Source organism: Marmota flaviventris, chromosome 13 (assembly GCF_047511675.1).
Source record: "Marmota flaviventris isolate mMarFla1 chromosome 13, mMarFla1.hap1, whole genome shotgun sequence".
Lineage (NCBI taxonomy): Eukaryota > Metazoa > Chordata > Mammalia > Rodentia > Sciuridae > Marmota > Marmota flaviventris.
In genome coordinates this window covers 68642516-68654557 of record NC_092510.1, presented here as the reverse complement: position 1 = coordinate 68654557, position 12042 = coordinate 68642516, and the positions used below count along the sequence as shown (strand labels likewise).

The 12042-nt window shown below is 36.1% G+C and overlaps 1 protein-coding gene across 1 annotated transcript in view; it reads right to left on the bottom strand.

Moving 5' to 3' along the window:
- Reck (reversion inducing cysteine rich protein with kazal motifs) overlaps positions 1–12042 on the bottom strand; it is a 78412-nt gene that overhangs the window by 36999 nt on the left and 29371 nt on the right. The window contains exon 7 of the mRNA XM_027930818.3: positions 710–743. Coding sequence (XP_027786619.1) covers positions 710–743 — 34 coding nt within the window. The remainder of the gene's footprint in view (positions 1–709; positions 744–12042) is intronic.

Below are 12042 nucleotides of genomic sequence, written 5' to 3'. Positions count from 1 at the left end.
GTAGAATATGGACAGCTAATGCTTCTTAATATCCTCCCAAGCTAATCTAAACAACTGTTTGTTCCGTAGGTGTCTTTTCCCGTCTCTAAATGCTCTCCTGATTCCCTTCACCTACAGTGCCCTTCTTCTGATCTCCACTATTTACATCTTGTCCACCTTTCAAGGCCCAGCTCAGCTACCAACTCTATGAAGTCACCTCTGAGCCCCTTAAAGGCTACGCTCCCTCCTTCCTTTGAAGTGCAACACTTATCAGTGCTCTATCTCATATTCTACCCTGCCCTAGAGTTCTTTGTGTATGGGTCACATCTTCCACAGATATGGCGGCCCCATACCAAGCAAGTACTCAAAAAAATTCAGCTAAATGAACTGAGAGGCAGCTCTTGGCAAGTGCTACATTATATAACGTGGATGTGTATGACCTTTGAAAGTGACCCTCTTATTGTTATTATATTCCTCTAGCACATCTAACGCTACTGTCTGCTTTGTAAACCTGCAATTAGAACATGGGAATTGTTATACTACACGAATGACTTGAACACCACAGAGGAAAAGAGCCTAGCAGAATTCTGCTATGCACATTATTTCAGATGGCTTATTAACAGCCCAAGTTATAATGCCAGGATCTGGGCAAAATTTGTAATGGCTAATCATGTTCAAAACTGTATTTTGCTCTTTGAACTGCTTGTATAATCATTGACAATATACTTACTTTCATTTCTGCTAATGCAACTGAAAAGAGCATTCTGTAAATTAAAGAAAAACAAATAAACAGAAATTAACAACCAGAAAGAATTTCTAATTTTATCCCATCTATGGTTATATAGAAATCAGGATATCAAAATTATTTAATTCCTCTCTAAATTGAAGATTGAAAACATTGAAGCTATGAAATGACCTTCTGGGGAAAAGGGGAAACATCATCTAATACCTATTAGGGATCAAGGTGATCACCCCAAGCTATAAGCTGGCTACATAAACAGCAAACCAAGTTTAGGTAAACTGTATCATTGTGTGACTGTGTGTGTGTGTGTGTGTGTGTGTGTGGAGTGGTGGGGTGGCTACAATGCATTAATCTCCATTATTTTTTGTAGGATATAAAACACTTTCCATGAAGTAATCTAATAAAAAACATTTAAAGAAATATATGTTTCACATAACTTCTGCATTTTAGAGTTTAAATGATCTTAGAGATCATCTCCAATGGTTCTCAAACATGGCTGTGCACTGGAATCACCAGGTCTTAAATTACAGAATCAGAACCCAGGGATTGGGCATAGATATCTAAAGTTTAAACAAGGCTTTGAAGATTAAAAAAAAAATTTTTTGTAATTGTACCTGAACAGAAGGCCTTTATTTGTTTATTTTTATGTGGTGCTAAGGATTGAATCTAATGCCTCACACATGCTAGGCAAGCACTCTGCCACTGAGCTATAGCCCCAGTCCTTGAAGATAATTCTTATGCAACCTTCCTGAGACCAGAATTTAAAATCTTCCTACTATTTTTCAGATAAAAGAAATCATTCCTTCAGCAGAGGAAAAAGACCTGCCCCAGATCATAAAGCAAAACAGAGACTAGAATTAGAATTTTGGGAGATCTGAGATTACTGTTCGGACAATGCACACTGTATCAAAGTTACCATAGGGGAAATATAAGGAAAATAAGAAGGAAAACAAAAATAAAAAACTCCTTGTCCAAAGCCATTGGGATATTCAGGATTTGTCAGCTATGATTAATATTATTTATAACTGGAAGAGAATGAATTCTTAAAATATATAATATGGGCACAAATAAGAAGTAGATGGAAATCAAATGCACCCTTATTGTTGAATTGAGACGATTTTGGCTTTTCAATAGTAGCTAAATCACAAGGCAGGTAAATGATCTAGACTTGAGCTCTAGGACCAACTTTACTATTATTGAAAAGCTAACTTCAGAGAAACATGTATGTGGTAAAGCTTGTACCATATTCATTTTCTCCACCAAATAATATTCCATTGTTGGAATAAGCCATACTTGATTTATTCATTTAAAGTAAATCAAAACAAAACCAACCAACCAACAAAGAAACACTCCGGGCCTCATAGATAAGGGCTAATAAATGCACCCAGTATGAATTCTTTCTGCTAGAGCCCGTCAAACAACATAGAGAAGTAGAAGAATAAATATTCTTGGTGTTAATAATGGTCTTATTTATTTGTCTTCATTAACGTTTCCTTGTTTTAGTTTGACTTTCAGCTACAGATGATAGACAGCCCTCTACTGGGGTTCACTGGCCTCGGAACACTTATAAGCTAAGTCAACATTTAAAAGCTACCTCTAATCTGTTTTGACTGGAATAATACAATTCTAATTGCCCTTCTCTTTCTAATAAGCTGGTTATTCCTTTTGGTTTTGACCTTTTGACTTTGTATCTGAATAGATGTATTTGTTGTCTTGGTGGTTCCTGAATTCCATGGTCTAACTTCCATTTTGGGGATTCTTCTAATTATTCTCAAAGTCTCTAGGGCTCTGAACCTAGGGTAATTTTGTCTCCCAGGGGACATTTGGCAATGTCTGAAGACATTTTTAGTTGTCATAAGTGGTGTGTGTGTGTGTGTGTGTGTGTGTGTGTAATTAGCATCTAGTGGGTAGAGGCCAGGGATCCTGCTAAGCATCTTATAATGTATAGGACAGCTCCCCTACCCCCTAAAACAAAGGACTATCTACACTAAAATGTTAATAGTGTCAAGGCTGAAAAATCCTGGACTTAGAAACTTATAAATTTGTTTTAAGCTGGAATTTTAAAAATTTGACCTTATACATAAAAGAAATGTCACCATGGGTCAGACTGGTGAATCATTTAGCTAAGAGAGAGGTACTAAAGGAAACACAGAGTGAGAAATATCAGAGATCATCTAATCCAGCTTCCTTATGTTACAGAAGTCAGAGACTGAGGCCTAGAAAGGGGAAATAGCTATGGATCCCAGCTTGCAATGACAAAAAGGGGTTGGTAAATTATGGCACATAAACCAAATCTTGCCTATCACCTATTTTTATAAATAAAGTTTACTTATTCATTTATGCATTTATTTGTCTACTTCACAGTACATATGCTATGATGACAGAGTTGAATTGACAGAGACTATATGTTATATAAGCCCAAATATTTCCCATTTGGCCTTTCCCTAAAGTTTGCCACCTTCTGAAGAAAACAGAAAATGGCACAGTTGCTTCCTTTGATGTCATACTCATAGAGTTCAGAGATGTTCTTCAAGTATCTCTCGCTTCTCATAATATTCACCAATAGACCTTTCTGGTGTAGATTTACTTGCGTTTGTTGCAGTAATAACTTTTATAATTTTATATGGCGATACCTTAAGTGTCAGTGAATACCATTTAAAAAATTTTTTTAGTTGTTGATGGACCTTTATTTTTCATTTATTTATATGCGGTGCTGAGAATTGAACCCAGTGCCTCACACATGCTAGGCAAGCACTCTACCAATGAGCCACAACTCCAGCCCATGAATACCAATTTTACATCTTTTTAAAAAAAATTTTAATTGTTGATAGAACTTTATTTTATTTATTTATATGTGATGCTGAGAATTAAATCCAGTGTCCCACACATACCAGGTAAGTGGGCTACCACTGAGCCACAGCCACATCCACCCATTTTTACATCTTTAATTTCAAGGTTTAAAAGAATATTCCCTCATTTTAGCATATTAGAGTACAAAGTATTGATCCTGAATATTGATGAATTTATCAGTTCTCTATTACACCCATCATGATTTGACAGGTCTTTATTTTAGATTGAGCATATATTCAACTTTGATGAAAGATTCCTAAATTTACTACAGATAACTCTATCTTTTCACTGCTTAAGCTGTTGTTGATTAGTTGACAGGACTTAAGATATATACATAATAAATTATAGCATTAACTTATATTTCTTTGTTTCTTAAATCACCAATCTTAGAGTTAGTTAGCCAGTTCTCAAGTCTTTCAAATGTCTGATTGCCATCTGGTGGCAAAAGCAGGAAGTATATTCACCTCGGAGCTTCTCCTTCTGATTACTGATATCACACCCAATGTGCCTCCCTCAATCCACTCATCTTGAGAATAGACCAAAACTACAGGGGTACCAAGATAATAAACCAAATAACATGTCAGCATACTGGAGTTGGTGGGATCCAAAGAGAACCTAATATCCCAAGGTGTTCACTATCCAGCTGGAGAGCCAAATGTACACAGTAAACAAAGTCTGGCTGTCCTCCAGACTGTTCCCACCAGTGTTCTTCCATGACACTGGATTGTGAGGATAGTCTGGATTATTTTTCTAAATACAGCCAATAAAAGGTTTAATTATGCCCACAGAGTAATCAATTTGACAAGTCTCTTATTTTTTTACATCAGAATCTTAAATTATGGGTGAAATAAATCTTTTCTTGGTTTTAGAGAAGCACAACAAACTCTTTTGTTCTAGTGCCAGGAACAGATAACATGTGGGCAAATTTGGCAGAAAAATGGAAAGGAATCAAAGATGAAGGAACTTATCACACTGACTTCCTTCTGGGGGCAGGGGAAGAGCCTCTGTGTACATGGGGAAGTAGACCCTGATGGTCTAACCTTTAATCCACAAGTTGGCTCTGAAGGTTTACTTTCTGTCCTAGCCACCCACTCTTCCACTTCAGTGACTGATGCTTTTCTAATATTTCTCCATTTGTTTCAATCTACTGCCCATCTATGACTGGTTAATCCAGTGCCCTCTCCCATTCTCACTGAAGATAAGGATGATGAAAACTAAACAAATATTGATGATGTGAATCTTGCAAAAAAATGCTGATTTGCATTTTTGGATGTTTTACTCACTGGACAAATATCAAAAAAATACATTTTATGAATTGTTGTTTAATGCTTTCTACTCTCAATATATTCAACTAGACTACTAGTTAAAAGTAAATGGTCTGGGACTGGGGTTGTGGTTTAGTGATAGAGCGCTCACCTAGTGCGTATGAGGTGCTGGGTTCGATGTATTACATAAAAATAAATAAATAAAATAAAGGTATTGTGTCCAACTACAACTAAAAAAAAAAAAAGTAAATGGTCTGCTCTATTCATAGACCTCAGTAAATAAAAATATGTTTGCTTTTCACAGATGAACTGAAATTTCTCTCAGTTTGAAGTCTGCATTTCATTTAAGGAGTCCAGCCCATCAAATGCTAGGCTGAAAAGGTGAAGTGCTTGTGGTAGATAGAATGCAGCTGTGGCCCCAATTTTTCACATTTTCTTGTATTTATTTCTTGCATACTGACTTCAGACTTGGCCATGTGATTTGCTTTGGCTTAAAGCAAGAAGCGGCCTAAACACATATTTGCATGTTTCGGCTTCTTTTCTTGCACCCCTACCACCTCCACAGGAAGATGTCAGAGCTAACCTGCTGGAGAGATGAGACAGACAGATGGAGGACAACTAAACTGCCTTAGTCAAGGGCATCTTAAAATACAGATAGCCTCAGGCTGACCTGTCAGTTCATTGCAAATGAGTGAGCCCAGCTAGAATTAGCTAAATCTGGCTAGATCAGAACTGTCAAGATGTTAGATTCAAGAGAAACAATAAATTGTTACTGTTTTAGGCTACAGAGTATTGAGATGGTTTAATATACAACATTATTGTATAATGTAATAGAGAGTACTCAGTGCTTTCTCTACTCAAAGATAGTTTAATTCATTAGATATTCATATAGGATTTCTACCTAAAAATTAACCATATATAATTCAGTTTTTCAGAATGGAAGAAAGTCCTATAAATATAATTCTGCCTTTATAAGTACTGACTGTAGCAGCTACTTACAGTCAACAACATTTTACTCATCCTTTGTCTTACCTGCTCTGTGAAGACTTCCCCATTGCTCTTAGTAGGGTTTTTTCCCTCCAGGTCCCAATGTGTCTTGTATAGATTTCTAAAATTGCACTTGTGTCACTGTATTTTAATGGTCTATCTAACTTTTTCCTCATTCTACAGACTAGATTATGAGCTTCTTGAAGACAATGGCTAAAATTTTTCATCTTTATACCCGGAGAATTGTCCCTGACATATATTAAGTGTATCAATTTAATGAATGTTGAGTGAATGAAAGTCAGATACAAAGATAACTATATGGACTCTGCTCCAGGAACTCAGAATTTGATATTAAAAAGAAACACATAAACTAAGAATTTAGATGAAGCAATCAAATTTATGTGTATGGAGAGAAGAGGGATGAGCAGTAACAGTTTGAAAGAGGTACCATCTAAGCTTGGGATATAGCTCAGTTGGTAGAGTGCTTGTCTGGCATACACAAGGCCCTGGGTTCAATCCCCAGCACCACACACACACACACACACACACAAAAAAAAAAAAAAAAAAAAAAAAAGAAAGAGTTACTATCTAAGCTAGAATTGAGGCAAAGGTTGCCAGTGGATAATGGTGTGTTGGGACCAGCTTTCTTGGGGGGAATTAACTGATTGGGGGAAAAAGTCCTGATTTGTATAGTACTTGCTGATGTTCTTGGTATAAATACCCTCACTGATAGCTGATTTCAAGTTACAAACTGGCTTGCAAAATTCCAGATATTTAACAATCCGTTCTTTCTAATTGATAGGGGTCAGTTCCAGTATACTACTGGACAGGAATATATGAAAATGGATTTGGAAAAGGGAATTCCAGGTAAAACAAACAAGTTGTGTAAGTACAACTAACAAATAAAACATGGACAATCTGGAAAATTATAAGTAATGTGCTGCTAAAGTGTAAAGGTGGGAAGAATCAGGGGCTAGATTGAGAAAAGCTTGGTATAATAGCTGAGAAGCATGAACTATATCTTATAGGGGAGCCACTAAGAATTTTAAGGAGGGAAGTGACACAATCAAATTAGTCCTTAAAGGAATCACTTTTGAGAGAAAGAAGTAGAGAATGTATGGAAAATAATAATTTGGTTAATTTGAAATCAATCAATTTTGGTTGATGTGCTCCTTGCTTCAATAGAACATCAAAGTTAAACCTATTCAGGAGCTCAGAAAAAGATTTTGGAGTTGTCATCCTATGGAGGCAAGGTATGGGAGTTGTGCTGGAGATACAGCTCAGTGGCAGAGCACTTGCCTACCATGAAGGAGGCTCTGGGTTCTAATCCCAGCACCACAAAAACAAAACAAAACAACTTATGGGACTAGGTGAGATTGCCTAGTAGAAAAACCCTGGCTATTTAAAATTAGACCAGATCACAAACTAATCTAACTTGATCAGATTTCTTTTAGGAGATGCTCTCATTCAGATGACTTCAGACAGGAATGAATTAGAAAATATACTAGGGCAAGGAGACTAAATAGGAGTTACTCCTCTCCCCAAACAACAATACAAATATGACAAAACAAAACAACCTACAAGTAGAACATAATCAAGGTTTTATACCGTCTTAAGCCAGTACTGCAGGACCTTATCGGTTTCGCTCTTTTTGGAGCTCATCAGCTGCAGGTAACGGCTCTACTCCACTCTGATGTAGCATGCCTGCATAGCATCTTACCATTTACAAAGTCTCCCATTCACAGTCTTCAATTCTTTTTTTGTTGTTGTTTTGTTTTGGTACTAGGGATTGTACTTAACAATCGAGGGGCGCTTAACAACCGAGCCACATCCCCAGCTATCCCAACAATTCTTGAAGTTTCCTCAGCATTCACTAAACACACTTTATTTATATTTAGGTCCTGAAGGCTTTGTTGGGACAAAGTAGCAAATGATTGCTGGGGATTGAACGTAGGGCCTCTGAATTCTCAAGGCTGACAGTGTTTTTGTGGTTTTAAGAGTCTCTTTTTAATATTTTCAGAGCCTTAATTTTATCATCATTTTCACAGAAGCAGAACCCAAAGGCAGAACAATATTTTAGTTGTATTAACAACTATTTAGCTTAAAACTTAACTGCCTTAAGATTAAAAATAAGTCCCCACAAAGTACTCCTACTGACTTTCCTTCATAATATCTCACCTTTCTTAATAAAATAACATCAAATAACTAGAATGAAGAAAGCCAGGAATTAAAGGAGAGAAATTACAATGACATTTCTAAAAAGAATATGAAGGAAATCCTAGAGAAGAATCTGTGAAAGAAGAAACAAGTAAAAATGTAAAAGTTTGATAGTAAATTTGTGGCAAAGTACTTCAGTGGATCATGCAACAAATGGAAAGGTGTTCATATTTATGGTCATTGTGTTAAGAAAGTAGCAGGTAATGTCTGACATTTAAGGTATGGAATGGTTTATGAATCCAAAAATAAAGTTTATCCTATTACTTTATAGCCATTGCCAGGTCTCTGGAAATGTACCAGTCTCACATCATCTTAATGATGTTTATTCTGATACTCAAGGAAGAAAACAGCTATCAATGATCAGGAAAAATTTTTAAAAATCATTACATTTGGTGGCCAAAAGAAAATGTTTACAGCTATGATTTGGACAAAGACTATGCAAAAAAAAAAAAAAAAAAAGAAAAGAAAAAGAACTCTATCCCCTCCCATATATAGAGGCATATATTTTAAAAAAGAATCTCTACTTTGTCTCACTTCATAGAAAACATCAAGTTCATGTTTACTTTAGCTCTAATCAGCCAGTATGCACTTATATGGCTGTATGTATATAACTAGCATCTGCTCTGTTTGTGCCTGTCATGCCAACTGTTGCATATTTTGAATATGATCTCAGGTTCTAGTATTGCATATCTTGTAAATCTCATATGGCCTAAGCAATACTTAGGTTGGCTAAGGACTGCACTTGTGAAAATGTAAGGAGAATCTAGAATTGAGTATTCATTCCCATGACACTTGAACATGTTGATGTAGTCATTAAGTTAATGATTGATTTTGGCATTTCTTATAGACCAAAGTTTGGTGACCTTAATCAAACAGGTAATCTTCAAAGAAGTACTCTTAAGTACTGAAGGAAGAACTCTCAGGTGTTGTTCAAAATGAAAACTGAAAAACTGGAAGAACATTATTTGAATCTCCTATCTATTGCTAAAATTCCCTCTCCAATGTGTGAATCCCATAAGACTTTGTACATTTCCAGTGATAGAAAGTTCTCTTTTTATGGAACATCTTATTTCAATTTGGTCATTGAACTAAAGTCATTTCATTTGGTCATTGAACTGCCATTATCCATATCTGCTCCTTCTCTTCCAGTTCCCTAATGAAGCAATCTTCAAAACCCAGCTCTCTTTCATGGAACTTTCATTCACACCCTCAATGTTCAAGGGTTACTTCAAGGTTCATTTTGGGCATGACATCTCTCCTTATATTTAGTCCTGTATTTCTAACCACCTTAGAAATATGGGTCTTTACATTAAAAGGACCTAATACTCAAAATGCTTCAATTTCTTTAATCGCCTTTCTAATGAATCTGCTATTGTTGCTGTGTGTATTTTAATTCTCAATTTGAAATCCAATAATTCATTACCATTATTTTATAAAATATGTGTTTTAATTTACCTGGTTTCTACTTTCACATTTCCTTTTTTTTGAGGGTGGGGGTATCACAGATTGAACCTGAGAGCACTCGACCACTGAGCAACATCCTCAGCACTTTTTGTACTTTATTCAGAGTGAGTCTCCGAATTCGCAATCTTCCTGCCTCAGCCTCCTGAGCTGCTGGGATTATAGGCGTGTGCCAACATGCCTGGCTCACATTCCCTTTTGCATTTCAAATAATTTTCTGATGGACAAGATCTTTCAAAACTTTCTTTGGAGAAGCACTTCTAGCAAGGATCTGGAAATATCTTAATATTTCTTGAAAAATATTTTTGGTGGTAAGAGAATCTAGGTTGATGTTTACTTTCTTTCAGAAGCATGTAAGTATCATTTCACTGATCTCTGGCTTCCTTTGTTGCTACTGGGAAATCAGCTGTTGGTCTCCTTTGAATGCAATGTCATTTTTTCCGACTGCTTTTACGATTTGTCATGTGTATCTATAATGTATAAAGAAAAAATCCGGCTGGGGATTTGTTGGGCTTCTTGAAACATTGCCTCTGCCACATTACTTTTCTTCTAGTTCTTCAATGAGAAGATGAGTCTTACTCTGTTCGGTCTCTTGAACTACCGTTTAGCTTTATGTCCTTCTGTGCTGCTTTTCCATAACTTCAGTTCTACCTTCCAATTTACTAACTTGATTGTATTTAATCTGCTACAATATCCATCCATTGTGTTTTTATTTCAACTATGCTTTTTCTGGAAATTCTTTTTCAACTATGCTTGCTCTCACTGTATTTTATTTCTTAAATACATAAAACATTTTATAGTCTGCATCTGATAATTTCTATATCTGAAGTATTTTCAGGAACTATTCTGTTCACCATTATTCCTGCTAGTTCATTTGATGAAACTTGTTTTCTGGTGAATTTGGGGATTTATTTACACATGAGTTGTTTATTTTTCTTAGAACTTTATCTATGAAAACTCAAGAAGTCTGAAATAAGAACATATTCCCCAGAAAGGATTTATGTTAGTTTGTCTCAGGCACCTAAGAGCCACTAGAAACACTTTAAATAAACTTTAGAATCACTTTAAATAAATTCTCAGTTTGATGTTGTATCAATATTCAGTATAATGTGGGCTGCAAACTCAAGTGAAGGCCAGCTTATATTGTTAATGTTTGAGAGAAGCAATTTTCTTTGTAGGCCCCTAGAAGGGGAGGAAATGAACATATTTCTTTTTTAAAAAGAAATTTCTTGATTATCCTAATACTGACAGTGTAGCCCCTTTGGGATCCCAATTTTGTTGGTGGGAAGCAGAGGGTACTACAATTATTAGGTTTTCCATCTTTGATCAGAACCAAAGATATATCTCTTGACTTCTGAAGCTACAACACTATAGAAGTTATTCATCAAATATCCTCAGTGCTAATGTCATTTTTAGTGCTCTTTTCTGGATTCCTGTCTTATTTTTTGGTCTGGGAATTCCATACTTTCTTTCCAGCAAATTAAACTAGCATTTTAACAGTCTTTTAAAAAAATATCTTTATTGTTTAGTTGTAGATGGACAATACCTTTATTTATCTTTATGTGGTGCTGAGGCTCAAACCCAATGCCTCACATATGCTAGGCAAGTGCTCTCCCACTGAGCCACAGTCCCAGCCCCATAAACTAGCATTTTAAATTGCTTTCATCTGGAGGACTGGTCTAGATACCAAGTCTGCCCTATTGCCAGAAAGAGATCTATACAGTGCTTTCAAGCATGGAAAATAGTAAATGTATGCCAAGGAACTAGGCTTAAAAGATTAGTAATGTTTATTATATCTCCTTGAACATCATCTCTCACATTCAAAACATTATAACAAATCCAGTTAAATTCTGTCTTCAAATCTTTGACTTACTCTTGAATACTTGATTCTATTGCCATCATCCTATTGCTGGCTTGACCTTATATATTTTTAGCTAAGTTAGGGATTTAAAGGAGCTAAAACTTAGTCTGCACAAAACTAAGAGTTTAAGCTTTCTAAAATACTGGCTTTGCAATTTGTCATGTTAATCTTTTTTTTACCAAATCATCATCACCTCTATTTAATAATGAGTGGAGCCTCCAAATGTCATCTTTCCAGGATCTTTCCAAGCACAGATTCTCAGCCCCAAACAGGGCTGTCTTCTCTTTGCTCCCTGCATAAGCTATGTGCATTTTTTTTTGCTAACGTGCCTTTGATCCATGGTCTTATTTTTTATCTACTTTTTGATACTGGGATTAAACTCAGGGACACTCAACCACTGAGCCACGTCCCCAGCCCTATTTTGTATTTTATTTTGAGACACTCTCACTGAGTTGCTTAGTGCGTCACCATTGCTAAGGCTAGCTTTGAACTTGCGATCCTCCTACCTCAGCTTCCCTAGCCACTGGGATTACATGTGTGCATGACTGTGTCCAGCCATGGCATTATTAACAACCAAATTATACCAACCCTTTCAGGTCTTTCTCTTTTGCAAAGTTTTTCCTGCTAACTCCCAACATGCTTGTTCTGTTTTGGATTTCCCCGAGCCCTTATGAGTGCAA